We start from the raw sequence: 18525 nt of genomic DNA, 5'->3' as shown, positions 1-18525 counted from the left end.
ATAATAATAATAATAATAATAATCCTTCCAATAACAATAGGGTCCTTCGCACCCTACGGTGCTTGGGCCCTAATAATAATAATAATCTTTACAATAACAATAGGGTCCTTCGCACCCTACGGTGCTTGGGCCCTAATAATAATAATAATAATCCTTCCAATAACATTAGGGTCCTTCGCACCCTACGGTGCTTGGGCCCTAATAATAATAATAATAATAATAATAATAATAATAATAATAATCTTTACAATAACAATAGGGTCCTTCGCACCCTACGGTGCTTGGGCCCTAATAATAATAATAATAATCCTTCCAATAACAATAGGGTCCTTCGCACCCTACGGTGCTTGGGCCCTAAAAATCCTTCCAATAACAATAGGGTCCTTCGCACCCTACGGTGCTTGGGCCCTAATAATAATAATAAACCTTCCAATAACAATAGCGTCCTTCGCACCCTATGGTGCTTGGGCCCTAATAATAATCTTTACAATAACAATAGGGTCCTTCGCACCCTACGGTGCTTGGGCCCTAATAAAAATAATAATAATCCTTCCAATAACAATAGGGTCCTTCGCACCCTACGGTGCTTAGGCCCTAATAATAATCTTTACAATAACAATAGGGTCCTTCGCACCTTACGGTGCTTGGGCCCTAATAATAATAATAATCCTTCCAATAACAATAGGGTCCTTCGCACCCTATGGTGCTTGGGCCCTAATAATAATAATAATCCTTCCAATAACAATAGGGTCCTTCGCACCCTACGGTGCTTGGGCCCTAATAATAATAATAATAATCCTTCCAATAACAATAGGGTCCTTCGCACCCTACGGTGCTTGGGCACTAATAATCCTTCCAATAACAATAGGGTCCTTCGCACCCTACGGTGCTTGGGACCTAATAATAATCCTTCCAATAACAATAGGGTCCTTCGCACCCTACGGTGCTTGGGCCCTAATAATAATAATCCTTCCAATAACAATAGGGTCCTTCGCACCCTGCGGTGCTTGGGCCCTAATAATAATCTTTACAATAACAATAGGGTCCTTCGCACCCTACGGTGCTTGGGCCCTAATAATAATAATAAACCTTCCAATAACAATAGGGTCCTTCGCACCCTATGGTGCTTGGGCCCTAATAATAATCTTTACAATAACAATAGGGTCCTTCGCACCCTACGGTGCTTGGGCCCTAATAAAAATAATAATAATCCTTCCAATAACAATAGGGTCCTTCGCACCCTACGGTGCTTGGGCCCTAATAATAATAATAATAATCCTTCCAATAACAATAGGGTCCTTCGCACCCTACGGTGCTTGGGCCCTAATAATAATAATAATAATCCTTCCAATAACAATAGGGTCCTTCGCACCCTACGGTGCTTGGGCACTAATAATCCTTCCAATAACAATAGGGTCCTTCGCACCCTACGGTGCTTGGGCCCTAATAATAATAATAATAATCCTTCCAATAACAATAGGGTCCTTCGCACCCTACGGTGCTTGGGCACTAATAATCCTTCCAATAACAATAGGGTCCTTCGCACCCTACGGTGCTTGGGCCCTAATAATAATAATAATAATCCTTCCAATAACAATAGGGTCCTTCGCACCCTACGGTGCTTGGGCCCTAATAATAATAATAATCTTTACAATAACAATAGGGTCCTTCGCACCCTATGGTGCTTGGGCCCTAATAATAATCTTTACAATAACAATAGGGTCCTTCGCACCCTACGGTGCTTGGGCCCTAATAATCCTTCCAATAACAATTGGGTCCTTCGCACCCTATGGTGCTTGGGCCCTAATAATAATCTTTACAATAACAATAGGGTCCTTCGCACCCTACGGTGCTTGGGCCCTAATAATCCTTCCAATAACAATTGGGTCCTTCGCACCCTTCGGTGCTTGGGCCCTAATTATGTTGAAAAAGGTTGCCTCAGGTGCAGTGTCTGACAGTTTAGTTTTTATTTTTTTAAATCTTAAAATGCACTTAACTAAGTCACCTATGCTCTGGGTATCTCTGCATTGTTCTGCTTACTCCTTGTCCTACCTAGCAAAAACAATGGACATTCCTCCCCTGACACTCCTCTTGACATGCAAAATACCAGACATACCTCTACAGTATTTCCCATTCATTAGCTAAACAGTTACCTGGTCTGAAAGCCACACTGTGCCCTGGTGGTGATCTTTACTAAACCTGTAAATGTCTGCCTAAAGGAAATCTACAACAAGACTGACTTAGCACATGAGATAAGTCATGGTATAGTACTGAGGGTCCTGTTTCCCGGCCGGCGCCTGCCGTGTTGCAAGCTGCCATGCTGTCGGTTTCGTATGTTTGAGATGACCCAGATGCTTCTGGTAATTTCTGGACTTGAATGTGGCTATGGGTGTGAACGGTTAAATGGTTTACCGTTTAACCGAAACTGATTTGTAACCAGTTAAAAGAAATTGATAACCGATAACCAATATTTTTTTTTTGAAGCTGAAATCGTGAGCTCAAATTAATACATGTTCTTCACCAGACGTGTTATTGTGGTTCTAAACAATCGACTAGCTTCAGTAGTTCGAGCAAGCCAATAAGGGGTTAAAATAAATAATTACTGTAGCTGTTGGTTGACTGATGGCTTATTGTAACATTGTGTCGTTTCTTAAGGTTCACAGAAGATCCGTGTTTACGCGTTGACACGCAAATTCAAACTACCAGCAAACTGAACGTAGCTTTCCACTATGCTGTATCTACATAAAAATAAACAAAGCAATACATCATTGCACAAATATTGCATGAAATATTACAATACGCTGTTTACATTCAATCCACAAGCTACAGTCGTACAAGCAAGCAGTCTGCGGCCATTTCAGAGGGTTAAGAATGCAAACACCACATGGAATTGAATGCGACAGTACTATAGTTGTCAAATAATTTCTGTGCATTTTAAATCTAAATTCTGTGTTTTAAATCTGTAAATCGGCTAATTCTATGGTGTTTCTTCATCCATGTTTATTTGTTGGCACGCAAATTGACACTACCAGCAAACCGAACTTCGCTTTCCACTTTGTGCTATCTACATTAAAATAAATAAAGCAAAACATTATCATTAGGCTATTTATCCATCAGATATTGAAAGCTAAAATTCCCTGCTTTCAGCGTAAAATGGACACGATAATATCACCACCACGATTGTCCCATGCATTGGCATATAAAATGCAAGTTTACCGTTACATTAGAAAATATCATGAAAGTAATGAAGGTAATGAAAGTAATGGCATGAAAGTAAAATCATTAGACCAGCCTCCTATGGTAAAACAGACCTGGTCTTATAATATATCAGGCAAATATGCACAGAGTGCATACGTTTTCTGGTCTACAGATGGGGGCGCATGCGCACGCTGCGACCAGCAGAGAGAGTTTGGCGTTTTCCGTGTGGTGTTTTACACTTGTTTTATGTGTTTAAAACTTTATAAGTGACCGTGTGAAGTGCTCATAGTTCTAAGCCGTCTCATGCTCATCTTTGACATAGTGCAAAAGTTGCAGTCAATTTCACCCGAGGCACCAAACTTCATAATGGGCGATTTTAATCATGTCTCCCTTAAAAAGACACTAAGGAACTTTTATCAATATGTCTCCTGTCCAACCAGGCGGGATAAGACATTAGATCTCTGTTATGGGTCAGTAAAAGATGCCTACAAATCATTCCCACTTCCTCAACTGGGATCGTCTGACCACAACTGCGTGCATCTACTGCCCACATATACAACTGTTTTAAAAAGGGAGAAAGCGCAAACAAAGGAGATAAAGGTCTGGACTGATGAAGCTGTCCTCCGCCTGCAGGAATGCTACAAGTGCACTGATGAGGACTTGTTTAAGGAGTCATGTGATGACTTAGATAAATTTGTGGATGTAACATGCTCATATACTGCCTTCTGTAGGGATATGATTATTCCCTGTAAACGAGTCAAGATTTACCCCAATAACAAACCTTGGGTGACCAAATCTGTTAAGTCCAATTTACAGAAAAAGAGACTTGCTTTTAAACAGGGAGTAGCCGCTGACCTGCACATAGCTACCAAGGAACTGAAATTGGACATTTTAAGAGCGAAACAAAATTATAAATCTGAACTAGAAAATAAGATGGCTGCAAATAACCTTGGTTCAGCTTGGTCAAGCATGAAAAGCATAGCAGGCCTTAAAGATTCAAAGAGCGGCCGTCAGGCCACACTAGACGGTTTCAATTCTGATATTGAATTTGCTAATGCTCTTAACTGTTTTTATAATCGTTTTGATACTTTTGATTTTAGCAGGGAAATTCAAGAACTGAGTCACAAACTGGAGGAGAACCAGCACTTTGCCATAGACCTAAATGATGAACATGCACTTGACTCCATGCAGTTTGCATATAGGCCACACAGAGGAGTAGAGGATGCCACAGTGACCTTAACAGTGACCTTAACTTGCTGGTTAAACACTTGGAAGGGAATGGGTCTCATGCTAGACTTTTATTTGTGGATTTTTCTAGTGCTTTTAATACCATTCATCCTCACTTTTAATCAGTAGACTTTTAGAACAGTTCAACTTAAGCAACAATCTGGTTGGCTGGATCCTTGATTTTTTAACTAACAGGACACAGAGAGTGAGGGTAAATGAAACCCTATCAGACCAAGTCTGCTTATCCACTGGCTCCCCACAAGGGTGCGTGCTTTCACCACTTTTATTCATTCTCTACACAAATATGTGTCAGAGCACATATGACAACAGGACCATTTTAAAGTACGCAGACGATACGGTCATAGTCAGCCTGCTACAGGATTCTGAAATTGGCCATGGTCCAGTCATCGATGACTTCGCCAAATGGTGTGAGGAATCTTATCTTCATTTAAACATATCTAAGACTAAAGATATGCGAATTGATTTTGATTTTGATTTTTTGTGTGCAAAAAGGGGCACCAGCGTTTATATTGTTTGAGAAAACTGTCCCGGTTCCATATTGACAGAACCATGATGACCCTATTTTATCGTGCTTTTATTGAGTCCGTCATGTCTTTTTCTTTGGTGTCATGGTTTGGTAATCTTTCTTTGAAGAACAGAAACTCTTTGAACCAGATTGTGAAATGGTCTAGTAAATTGATCGGGGGGGAGCAACAGCTTAATCCTGAGTTTCTATACATCAGGCAGCTACAGCGAATATCCAGCTCAATCATAAATGATGAGTTCCACCCTCTGCACAGTGAATTCCGGCTTCTCCCTTCTGGGTGGAGACTTGCCGTCCCAAAGTGCAGAACTAAGCGCTATAGAAATAGCTTTGTTCCAGCAGCCATTATTGAGTGGAACAAGTCAGAGCGCTGATAAGCTTTCCACTGTCTGATGCGTCTATTCTGCTTTGTATTTACCGATCCACTGGAGGATTGGAACCCCTGAGCACTTTTTGCACCCTGCACTTTATACGCTTGTTGTATTTCATGTGTTTTTAAGTATTGTGTGACTCTCTCTGCAAACAAATTTACCTACGGGTACAAATAAAGTAACTTGAACTTGAACTTGAACTTAACCCCGTCTGTAACAAAGTTGTTAACAGCAGCATATTCACAGATTTCATGACTTATATTCATTCATCTGACAATTAAATTAAGTCCATAAAGGGTTCTTAAAATGTGGTTTTTTTAAATAAGTTAATACGATACTGATAAAGCATTGAATTTGAAGCAAGTGAGCATAGCCTAAATCCAAATTGTAACATTACCTACTGTTATTGCTGTTTATGTCAATAGACAGAATACACAAGCTCTCAATTGTTATTTTGGTATAGAAAATGGTAAAAACCAATCAGGATAAAACTTAAGATGACATGTAAAATAGACGGATAACACTGCTTCCCAAAAGTCAAAGAGTTAGATTGATAGGCTAGGCTACTATAGTGACAAACAATTACATCACATAAATCTGACGATAACTAAAACGTCCGTAAGATAAAGAATATACACAATCACATGGTAATATAATTCAGCCCAGGCTAACAAACTTAGCTACCATGGCAAAATTGACAAGCATACAGTAGGCTAAAGTTCATGCACCCACTCTGCCCCCTTGTGGTTGAGTCGTCGACACCTCAAATTATTGTTGTGTGCATATTTATATCATACAAAAAACTATGACGTAATTAAACTGCAATTCTAACTTGATACCAGGCATATTCTAACTTGATTCCATTTCTCTGTGTCAAAAAATATATGTTCCAATATAAGAACAATTCAGGAGTTGCATGAATAAACACAATAAATGTAAACAATAAAAAATGTTCTTTGCTTACTTTGTTCCACATCTGGCCAAAATTTTCGGTTTGGTAGAAATAAAAGTTTATTTAGCAAATTATTCGAAACAGACATATTTAGGGAACCAAATATCCCACCTGGTTATGAAGCTATGACTGTTTTCTGACTAACGCTAAAGTTTATTTCGTAATCCGTTCAGCCATTTTCACTGTTTTGTCGGGACTATACCTAACCAAATATCGTCTTGAACTCCTTGTTATTGTTGCGTAAATGCATTGCTACGTAATTTTAGTACCAAACTAATGTAAAACATGGCACACTTCTTGTACAGGGCTTCCTACCCTTTCCAACAAGGTTATATTACAGGATTTGGACTTTGAACTATAGATGTAAACCTGTAATTGTACTGCCTAAAGGGGCTAACAGAGCTCTGGTTAACCTAATTTTGAAATAAAGTTCCATTTTAAATATGATGCAGATTTGTTGGAAAACGTAAGGTTCATTAATGTACATGAAAGAAGCCATGTTTACCATTTTGTTGCATATTCTAGCTGATGCTCTGCCAGGTCTGTACTGCAGTTATATCATCAATTAACTTAAATGAGCCAGTGCCTTTGGTAGCCATACATGCCCAGGCCACAACACCCCCACCACCGTGTTTCACAGATGAGGTGGTATGCTTTAGATCTTGTGCAGTTCCTTCTCTCCTCCATACTTTGCTCTTGCCATCATAATGACAAAGTAATCTTCAGCTCACTAGCCTACCAGTCCCTTTGCTATTAGTAAGCTCATCAGCGCTCTATTTCTTCTTAATCTTCTTAATTATGTTCTGAACAGTTGATTTTGGTGAGCCTAAGGCTTGGTTGATGTCTGTAACCGTATTTGTGTTTCTTAGTCTCATAATGACTTCTTTGACTATAATTGGCAAAACTTTGGTCCTCATCTTGATAAACAGCATAATAGTTTCCAAAGCTGATCCAACTACAGTAGAACGCTATTTTACAAGTTTAGCCTACAACCTTAACCTATTGTTGGTTAGTACATTTGATTGCACTTTCTATGGCAGTTGCTGTTTGGGCAAAACCCATTGAGGTTTATTATGACTTGCGATAAACTGAACTTAAAGAAGAATTACATTTCCTAATTAGCTAGCGATGTGCCATAAGAGGTGAGTAACTATTTTAACAGAGAGCCAGACGTACAGGCAGAAATAAATCAATTTATATAATCAAGTTATAAAATCACCTTATATCAATATTTTATATCAAATTACTTGCATGTAATAAGCTGAATATTTCACTCCGGGGTGGTCAGCTATCGTGGAATAATGACCTTCGCATCAGGGGGTCCTTTGTCTCCAAGTCTGTCATTATTCCACGATAGCTGACCGCCTCATCTTGGATTATCCCTTATGCAATGATCCATCTATCCCCACCTACCAACACCCTGTCTCTTCTCTGATACCCAGCACACCCAAACCCCAACCACTGATCTTTCCCTGATCTGCACACAGGTGTTGCACAGCCCCATCAAGCCCCACCCTTGTCTCCTACATGGATGGTGGTGCTCTGTAGACCTACCCTGCTCTCACCTCTGCCTTATCTCTGATTTGGGTATAGGCCTCCCACAGGCTCTCCTGGGCCTTGGGGCCCACGCTGAGGTCCTCAGTGCGGTCGTGCAGATCAGAAGCTTCTTCCAGCAGCCGCTTCAGTAAGGGCCCCTGGGCGTGGGCATCGTCCAGCAAGACGCGGTACTGCTCCAAGTGCCACACCTTCTCACGGACTCCCAACTGCAGATCTAGATGGGGATCCAGGGCTCGCTGCATTCTCAACAGCCACCTCCCAAATTCCTCCTGAGCTCTCAGATACTCTGCCCAGTGCAGCCACACCCATTCGATTCGGCTGCAAGGAGACATTGAAATTACACTAGTCACATTCCAAACCATTCTGTGCTCAAGGTGGTCACTGACCCAGAATCAGTTCTAAGACTAGAATCTACACATCCTGTACAATTCTATATCCCAGACCACAGTGCTCTAATACCAAAAGATTTCATCTGAGATAAATGACATACACAACAGTCGTAAAACCTTTTAGTTTTACAGCGAGGAAGAGTGTGGGTCATTGGGTCGGGGGTGACCACTCACACAAGTGTAAATGGTCTTTATATATTCAATAAAGAACATGCAAAACATTTGCCTCATTTGATTTGTCATTCTAGAGATATTGGCTCTTAAGAACATTGGGGGTGGCACCCAAAAAGCCACTCGCGATTGGAAATTAGGGTTTATGTTGAATTTGGAGCATCATATCTTTGGCATTAAAGCAGAGAAAAACCTGAAAATATGTACTCTGACACAATTTTCTGTTTACTTTCATATGATGATTTTAATAATACTGCTCAGAAAATAAGTTATGGTCATTCAGCGATGATAAATTGCCAATTTTATGGTTTACTACATCAGCACCACTTGGTGTTTGACTTCTATCGAATAGGTATTTTGGTTAATAAAAGCAACAAGGAAGATGAAGTCAAATAGATAATTGATTCAATATACAATGCCAATTGGATCCGGCCAGAAAAGTGTTGCATATTCAACCAATTAGTTGGTAAGGTGCAAAGTTTCAAATAAAAAAACTATAAGTAGTTCAAAAAGTATAATAGACCCACTTAAGTACAATATATCTAGTTGTTATTGCCACTTCTGGGCGTGGTTTGATGCTTAATTCACAATCAACCATTCTTTGATGACTTCTTACATCAGCGCCACTTGGTCTATAACAAAGACATTTAGCCACATTTTTTATGTGACTCATAAATTAGTGTCGCGCATGGAATAAGCATGGGCATGGATTGCACAGAGCAAATTCAGTCAGGGAATTCAGCTTCGGTCAGCTTCAGCAATCGCATTCACATATGTTCCATAATTAACTAGTCACATGAACACAACTCAATTCATCCAATCCCATCATGTACACATTACCTCGGAGAGCCTTTCTTAAACCAAGTGAGACATTCCTTACGTGGCTCCTTGTCTATGCTGCCTCGCATGCGCTGCACAATTGCTCTCAAAGAATAACTACATGTTGAATTACTAGATGCTGATAAGATGTTGAATTACTAGATGTTGAATTTATGCTTGTGGATTGTGCTCTGGTAGTTAATGCTTAATGAATTTCCGTGTCAAGTTGTTTGAATGTCACGCAAAGAAAGAGCTCAGTATTTACAGTCCCTGGCAAAAGTTTTGGAACAGGGAACAGCAAGGCCAATTCCTTTGTTTTTGCAATACACTGAATATATTTTGGGTTGAGATAAAAAAATGAACACGAGACAAGAGTTTGGTGTACTACACAACTGCCCAAAGTGCACTCCAGACAAGCAATCACTGAAACTATTTAGTTAGAAAACAATACCAGTTTGCCAGTTCCAACAAGCAAATTAGCGATTAATAGTTTGCTTCCCAAATTTACAAATATCCACCTGAGGCACAGCGCATATGCTTTTTATGGATAGGAAAACTAGCAACCTTTGGTGTAAATTGTTGTGCATTTACTGGGTGAGAAACTAACATCACAGAACTGCTGGTAGTTCACAACAGCGTAGTTCAGGTCATAACAACCTTGCTCTGACAGACTGGGAAATCATCAGGAGCAGTGGAACAAGTCTCAGTACCTATGACAGTGTGTGATGTAAATGGATGTCTCCTCCCATAATGCTTTGAGCTCTTTCACTCTGGCCTGTGTTTGGCCCTTTATCGCCTCATCACCGGTCTGCAGCAGGACCTCCGCAGCAATCAGTGCCATGTCAACCTTCAACCATCCCTCATGCTCTGAAATGCGGATCACCTGCCAGTGACGGGACATTTTCAAAACATAGAATGAACATTTGGATAACAACCCCCCAAACCTAGGAATTGATTTTATCTGAAGAGGTGGAATTCTGGTCAGAAAAGTGGAGACAGAGTATGTACAGTGCAGTCCATAAGTATTTGGGCAGTGACACATTTCTTGTAGTTTTCACTCCGTACATCAGCAAACAAACAGATGGAAACAATCACTATATGGTTTCAGCTCTAATTTGGGTTTTTAGACCCATATTGGGTGAACCTTGTAGGAATTAGAGCACTTTCTATGACACCCCCCCACACCAACACAAACTCAAATAGTCATTATATTGTCAGGGTTTGTGGGACAGAATAACCAACTGGAGACTTGGGGATACAGATAAATGTCAGGCTTTAATAACAGGCAAATCAAGGCAGGCAGAGATCAAATTCCAGCCAACAGATATAACCAGGAACATCAGGTGCTTAATCTTATAACAGGCAGAGTCCATTAACATGAAGGCAGTCCAGAAACAGAGTGATGGTACCAAAAACGCAGTCCAAGGAACAGAATCCAAAAACAGGCAGAGGTCGATATCAGGTAATCCAAGCAACAGAACAGAAAACAGACAGGAAACCAGGAGGAGGAGGGGACGGAGGCAGAGGCTAGAACAGGGGACAGGAATAGATCAGGTACAAAAGCAGACAAACTAGCAAAGGAAAGAACAAACAGACAGGCTTAAATACACTCACAAATGAAACGAAACAACCAAAAGGTGTGGGAGCTGCAAAACAGATAACGAGGAACAGGAGAAAACTGAACAAATAACAGGAAGGAAGACCATATAGGGAGTGAAGGGCGGAGACATGTAAAGGAAAAACAAGGACCGGAGTGAGAACACAGAAAACACACGTGACACATATTGACATTCATATATTACTGTTTGTCGCCTAAAATTGGGAAGACTAATGAGTGTTGCACATGGTATGAGCAATGCACATGGATTGTGCAGAGCAAATTCAATCAGGGAACTCTACCGCAGCTGACCAATAGTCAGCTTCAGCATTCATATTCACATGCGTTCCATAATCAACACAACCAATTTCATCCAATCAGATGCACAGATTACCTCCAAGCACCTTTCGTAAACCAACAGTCCATCCCGATGCTGCTCATTGCATGCACTGCCTCTGCATGCTCGCCTGGTCTGCACAATCGTGTTCACCCTCCACCACCCCAGCTACCACCTGTTGTTTGGATCTGTTTCTAGGTATTGGGGTGTTCTGGTACTTTTCTCTTTTCAAGTGCCTACTACTAAATACTAGAGTGTATGGTGCTACTACTACTAAATACTGCACTTTATCTTAACTTCATTCTTTAAATTCTGTCTGTATCTCTGTACTCTTTTAACAATTTTATGCGTTTATATTTATTTTTGTCTGTTCTTATGTAAAGCACATTGAATTGCCTATGTGTATGAAATGTGCAAAACAAATAAACTTGCCTTGCCTTGCGCTCCCTGTAAATAGGATAGTGCATGCTGGTGCATGCATGGTAGTACCTTAAGCAGATCCTTTCAGCACTAAACCTAAAATTATTTATTTACACTCAGTGAGCACTTTATCAAGTAGACCTGTACACCAGCATGCCATTACCATTCATGCAAATATTCAATCAGCCAATCATATGGCTGCAACTAAATGCATGCAGACCTGGTCAAGAGGTTCAGACCAAATGTCAGAATGGGGAAGAAATGTGATCTAAGTGACCGTGGAATGATTGTTGGTGCCAGACAGGGTGTTTTCAGTATCTCAGAAACTGCTGATCTCCTGGCATTTCATGCACAACAGTCTCTAGTTTGGGGAGAATGGTGCGAAAAACAAGAAACGTCCAGTGAACAGCAGTCCTGTGGGTAGAAACACGAGAGAGGTCAGAAGAGAAGGGCCAGACTGGTCAAAGCTGACAGGAAGGTGACAGTAACACAAATTCATTCATTTATTCATTATCCTAACCCACTTATCCTGAACAGGGTCGCAGGGGGGCTGGAGCCTATCCCAGCATACATTGGGCAAAAGGCAGGAATACAACCTGGACAGGTCGCCAGTCCATCGCAGGGCACACACACCATCATACCTATGGGCCAATCAGCCTAACCTGCATGTCTTTGGACTGTGGGAGGAAACCGGAGTACCCGGAGGAAACCCACACAAACACGGGGAGAACATGCAAACTCTGCACAGAGAGGCCCCGGCCGACGGGGATTCGAACCCAGGACCTCCTTGCTGTGAGGCGGCAGTGCTACCCACAACACAAATTGTTTTTCAAATTCAATGTGCTGAAGTACAGAGCCAAAACTAAAAAAATGTCTGCCAAAATACTTATGGACTGCACTGTACATATACAAGTATTTTAAAGCAATCAAAGGTCAGCCTCACAATGCAAATAAATCGGCAAGCTAGTTAACATCAAGCAATTATTTATTTACCTGGCACATCTGACAATCCAGTTTTCAACATATTATACAAGTGAAACTCGAAAAATTAGAATATCATGCAAAAGTTCATTTATTTCAGTAATTCAACTAAAAAGGTGAAACTAATATATCATATAGACTCATTACATGCAAAGTGAGATATTCCAAGCCTTTATTTCTTATATTTTTGATGATTATGGCTTAAAGCTTATGAAAACCCCAAATTCAAAATCTCAGAAAATTAGAATATTGTGGAAAGGTTCAATATTGTAGGCTCAAAGTGTCACACTCTAATCAGCTAATTAATCCAAAACACCTGCAAAGGGTTCCTGAGCCTTTAAATTGTCTCTCAGTATGGTTCAGTAGAATTCACAATCATGGGGAAGACTGCTGACCTGACTGTTGTGCAGAAAACCATCATCGACACCCTCCACAAGGAGGGAAAGCCTCAAAAGGTAATTGCAAGAGAAGTTGGATGTTCTCAAAGTGCTATATCAAGCACATTAATAAGTTAAGTGGAGGGAAAAAATGTGGAAGAAAAAGGTGCACAAGCAGCAGGGGTGACCGCATCCTGGAGAGGATTGTCAGGTAAAGGCCATTCAAAAGTGTGGGAGAGCTTCACAAGGAGTGGACTGGGGCTGGAGTTGATGCATCAAGAGCCACCACACACAGACGGATCCTGGACATGGGCTTCAGATGTTGTATTCCTCTTGTGAAGCCGCTCCTGAATAACAAACAACGCCAGAAGCGTTTTACCTGGGCTAAAGAAAAAAAGAACTGGTCTGTTGCTCAGTGGTCCAAAGTCCTCTTCTCTGATGAGAGCAAATTTTGCATCTCATTTGGAAACCAAGGTCCCAGAGTCTGGAGGAAGAATGGAGAGGCATACAAGATCCGCACATCCAAGATGTTTAAAGTCCAGTGTGAAGTTTCCACAGTCAGTGTTGATTTGGGGAGCCATGTCATCTGCTGGTGTTGGTTCACTGTGCTTTATTAAGTCCAGGGTCAACGCAACTGTCTACCAGGAAATTTTAGAGCACTTCATGGTTCCTTCAGCAGACAAGCTTTATGGAGACTCTGACTTTATTTTCCAGCAGGACTTAGCACCTGCCCACACTGCCAAAAGTACCAAAAACCTGTTTCAATGACCATGGGATTACTGTGCTTGATTGGCCAGCAAACTCACCTGACCTGAACCCCACAGAGAATCTATGGGGCATTGCCAAGAGAAATATGAGAGACATGAGACCGAACAATGCAGAAGAGCTGAAGGCTGCTATTGAAGCATCCTGGTCTTCCATAACACCTCAGCAGTGCCACAGGCTGATCGCATCCATGCCACGCCGCATTGAGGCAGTAATTCGTGCAAAAGGGGCCCAAACCAAGTACTGAGTACATATGCATGATTATACTTTTAAGAGGGCCGACATTTCTGTATTTAAAATCCTTTTTTGATTGATTTCATGTAATATTCTAATTTTCTGAGATTTTGAATTTGAGGTTTTCATAAGCTGTAAGCCATAATCATCAAAATTATAACAAATAAAGGCTTGAAATATCTTGCTTTGCATGTAACTTGTCTATGTAATATATTAGTTTCACCTTTAAAGTTGAGTTATTGAAATAAATGAACTTTTGCACGATATTCTAATTTTTCGAGTTTCACTTGTATTTTAAGATCATATTACATAACTTGATCAAATCAAAAACTCTAACTATCAACAATTGCAGAGACAAAACCTTCATTGGGAAGAATTGGTAAGTACTGCAATTAGAATGCCTGTACTCACACCACAGATCCTTAAAAGGATATTTATCAGGGTATTGGGATTACATCACCTCTGTTTCTCTGAGCCGGGCCTGTAGAGCTGATCTGGGCCCCTCAGTGTTGTCATTGGCCCTCAGTCTCTCATGTACAGCCTGAATCCAGGACAGGGCACTCTCCAAACACTGCCTAAAGTTTTCCTGCTCCTGCTGAGTCATGTTGACTTGAAGTGTCGACCTGGCAGGAAGGTCAATGTCAACAAACATTTGTTACAGACGGGGTTGTGCTCTCAAAATTCCAAGGTCACGCAATATTTGCCTGATATATTATAACACCAGGTCTGTTTTACCATAGATGGCTGGTCTAATGATTTTACTTTCATGCCAATGCAGGTCGCTGTCCAGTTTGATATATTCTAATGTAACGGTAAACTTGCATTTTATATGGCATGGGACAATCGTGGTGGTGAGATTAACGTGTCCATTTTTCGCTGAAAGCAGGGAATTTTCACTTTCAATATCCGATGGTTAAAGAGCCTAATGATAATATTTTGCTTTATTTCTTTTATGAAGATAGCGCATAGTGGAAAGCGAGGTTTGGTTTGCCAGTACTGTCAATTCGCGTGTCAACAAATAAACACAGATGAAGAAACGCCATAGAATAAGCCATAAGTGAACTAACAGCTACAGATTTAAAACACACACAAATGATTTGACAACTATAGTACTGTAGCATTCAATTCCATGCGGTGTTTGCATTCTTAACCCTCTGAAATGGCCACAAACTGCTTGCTTGTATGACTGAAGCTTGTGGATTGAATGGAAACAGCGTATTGTAATACTTTGTGCAACATTTGTGCAATGATGTACTGTTTTTTTTATTTTTATGTAGATAGTGGAAGCTACGTTCAGTTTGCTGGTAGTTTGAATTCGCGTGTCAACAAATAAACTCGGATCTTCTGTGAACCTTAAGAAACGACACAACGTTACAATAAGCCATAAATCAACAGCAACAGAAATTATTTGATAACTCTAATACTGTAGCATTCAATTCCCTGAGGTGTTTGCACTTTAAACCCCTTGTTTGCTACGACTGAAGCTAGTCGATTGTTTAGAACCGCAATAATACGTCTGGTGAAGAAAGTGCATTATTTCAAACTGAGCTCACGATTTCACCTTCATAAAAAAATATCGGTTATCGGTTATCAATTTCTTGTAACCGGTGACTAATCAGTTTCGGTTAACCGGTTAACCGTTCACCCCCCTAGTGGGAGGTTTCATGCACCAACCATAGTTGACTTTGAAGGAACATTTTTCCTCTAATTAAGGTTTATCAATAGTTTAAACTTTATTTTGTAAATGTTTGGTCATCCTACAGCACTTTTACAGAAGCATTGATATAACAAGACCAGACACGCCTGGTTTAACCTGACCCAGATGTAGCTAAGGGGTAGTACGTGTGGCAGACTAACTACAGTCCCCTCCAAAAGTATTGAAACAGCAAGGACAATTCCCTTGTTTTTGCAATACACTGAATACATTTGAGGTTGAGATAAGATGAACACGAGACAAGAGTTCAGAATTTCAGTAAATAAAAGTAAATAACACTTAATATTTGGTAACATGCTTGCAATAACTGCATCAAGACTGCGACCAATTGGCATCAGCAAACTGTTGCATTCCTGTTCTGTGATGCTTTTCCAGGCTTTTACTGCAGCATCTTTCCGTTGTTGTTTCTTTCAGGGGGTTTTCTCTTCAATCTCCTCTTCAGGAGGTGAAATGCATGCTCAATTTGGTTAAGGTCTGGTGATTGACTTGCATCTTGTGGTATAGCTGCTCTCTAAGTCTTCTTCATTACATTACATTAATGTGGCAGACGCTCTTATCCAAAGCGACGTACAGTTAATTAGACTAAGCAGGAGACAATCCTCCCCTGGAACAATGCAGGGTTAAGGGCCTTGCGTGTCCTAGTCATGTACCTTAACCACTACTGATGTTTTGGGGTTTTTCCATCAACAACTGCTGTTGTTTTCCTTGGTCAACCTGTCCAACCTGTCTGTTGCTCAATACGCCAGCGGTTTCTTTCTTTTTCAGCATATTCCAATTTGTTGTACAAACTATCCTCAATGCTTGTGCAATGGATTTCCCCTCTTTTCTAAGCTTCAAAATCTCTGGTCTTCATTTTGGTTTATCTTTATATTTATTATTTATTGTTTAACGAATCAATCTAACAGGACACATCTAGGCAACAAGAAACACCTGCCAGTCACATGTTCCAATACTTCTGCTCACCTAAAAATTCAGTGGTCTGATACAAAAGGTGATATGTTCAAAGTTGTTTAACAAATCTAGATAAAAATACCAGGAAATAAAAGCTGAAATTCGGACCTGTCATCTCACGTACATCTTTTGACCTCAAATCTCTTCAGTATATAGCAAAAATAAAGGAATTGACCTTGCTGTTCCAATACTTTTGGAGGGGACTGTATAATGTTCCTTAGATCTAACAAAAGATAGCATCATTACATTCATGACATTTGGCAGACGCTCTTATCCAGAGCGACGTACAGTTTATTAGACTAAGCAGGAGACAATTGTCCCCTGGGGAAATGCAGGGTTAAGGGCTTTGCTCAAGGGCCCAAAGGCTGTGCGGATCTTATAGTGGCTATACTGGGGATCGAACCACCGACCTTGCGGGTCCCACTCATGTAACTTAACCAATACGCTACAGGCCGTCCGTAACATTCCTTCGTTGTCAAAAGCTCTTTTTCAGCCTTATGTGCATTCATATTTTCCGCAGCAGTCTTTGACGCTCCTTCAAATAAGCAGTTTATTACAGCGATGCATATTAAAGTAATTCAGTTTGTTTGAAGAACGGTGTACTTTGTACATTAACACGATTCTAAATGATGTAAACCTACAGACCTACGCTATAGCTAATTTCACAAACTCTGCAAGAGACACAAAACTTTTAATGTCGCCCGACAGCTAAATATCTACAACTTTCCGAGTTTTAATTTCCTGATACACAGCATGCAAGATAACACGCGGGGCACAGATGCCACATACTCAGCTACCACAGATGTATCGTGTGTAGTGTAGCCGCTCATAAAATTATTTTCGGTGTCAAGTTAGCCTAAAGTTCAACCTAGCCTATTATAAGCAACATGGATACTTCGTTGCTATACAAATGTTGACATGCTCATACTCTTAAAAGCGCAACGCATTCAGTTTGGCTCTTTTTGTTGGCCAACTCTGTTACTTAACAATTATAAGAAATGATAACTGGTTACTGGTGTTAAAACATTTCAAGCATGTAAAAAGCTTTTTATTTCTAAATAACAAAAACAAAACAGAAAATACAAAATGCACTGAGTGTACAAAATATGTAGCCAACATATGGGCTAACTGAACGTGGCACATAAATTAAGTAGACTGTAGCCTTTAAGCGGATAAAGCCGATAGGCTATTTAGGAAACTAAAATGAATTCAATATCTACCCAAATCCTTATACACCCACAGAAACTGTAAAATGAAGAAAAGGAAAGATATACAAGAAGCTACTAGATACCTGCTGTCTTTTCGTTTCTGGTCTATGCGTGCGCGTGAAGTTTTCCAAAACTAACCGTAAAGCCTTTCGTGAAACTAAATAAATAATTCAAAACAAACTAAAAAACCGAAGCGTTGTTGTGTCCAGAGCACAAGGTCCGTTTACTCGTTCTTAAAACCGCCGTCTACGTTCCGCCCACAATTTAATTTAGGAACTGAGTTCCCTAGAAATAAGTGGATAGTATGTGTCTCAAATTCCACACTCGTGTAACTTTGAACTCGCATTCTTATCAAATGAATTTACAAGTGCACCAACAAGTAAACTATTTAGATGCAAGAACATATAAAATCCGTTAATTTGAGACGCACTTCCACTTTAACGTCATGACTCTTCTGACCGTAATCTGACTAACAGCAGTAACTGACATTTGAAGTGACAGTGAGCTAGCTAGCTATGTTATACTAGCATTAAAAAGTATTTGGTATTCGAATTTGTGGTGAACATACACTCAGTGAGACAAAAGAATAGAAATTGTAGCACTATCCAAATGCTTATGGACTACACTGGAGCCCCCAATTTCAGGACACGATCATTTTTGGGACATATTAAGGTTATGTAAAATGAAGTAGTCATGTTTACTCCTTTGTCACC

General features: G+C 40.3%; 1 protein-coding gene across 1 annotated transcript in view; it reads right to left on the bottom strand.

The window, feature by feature from the left end:
* Positions 1–18263, bottom strand: part of LOC133129468 (nesprin-3-like) — a 529943-nt gene extending 511680 nt beyond the window's left edge. Inside the window, exons 1-4 of the mRNA XM_061243585.1 lie at positions 17896–18263; positions 14400–14562; positions 9939–10111; positions 7858–8167 (exon numbers count right to left, since the gene is read on the bottom strand). Coding sequence (XP_061099569.1) covers positions 7858–8167; positions 9939–10111; positions 14400–14543 — 627 coding nt within the window. The 5' untranslated portion in view covers positions 14544–14562; positions 17896–18263. The remainder of the gene's footprint in view (positions 1–7857; positions 8168–9938; positions 10112–14399; positions 14563–17895) is intronic.
* Positions 18264–18525: the final 262 nt, after the last annotated feature.

Source organism: Conger conger, chromosome 5, assembly GCF_963514075.1.
Source record: "Conger conger chromosome 5, fConCon1.1, whole genome shotgun sequence".
Lineage (NCBI taxonomy): Eukaryota > Metazoa > Chordata > Actinopteri > Anguilliformes > Congridae > Conger > Conger conger.
The sequence above is the reverse complement of the archived record's forward strand: the minus strand, read 5'-3'. Positions and strand labels throughout refer to the sequence as shown.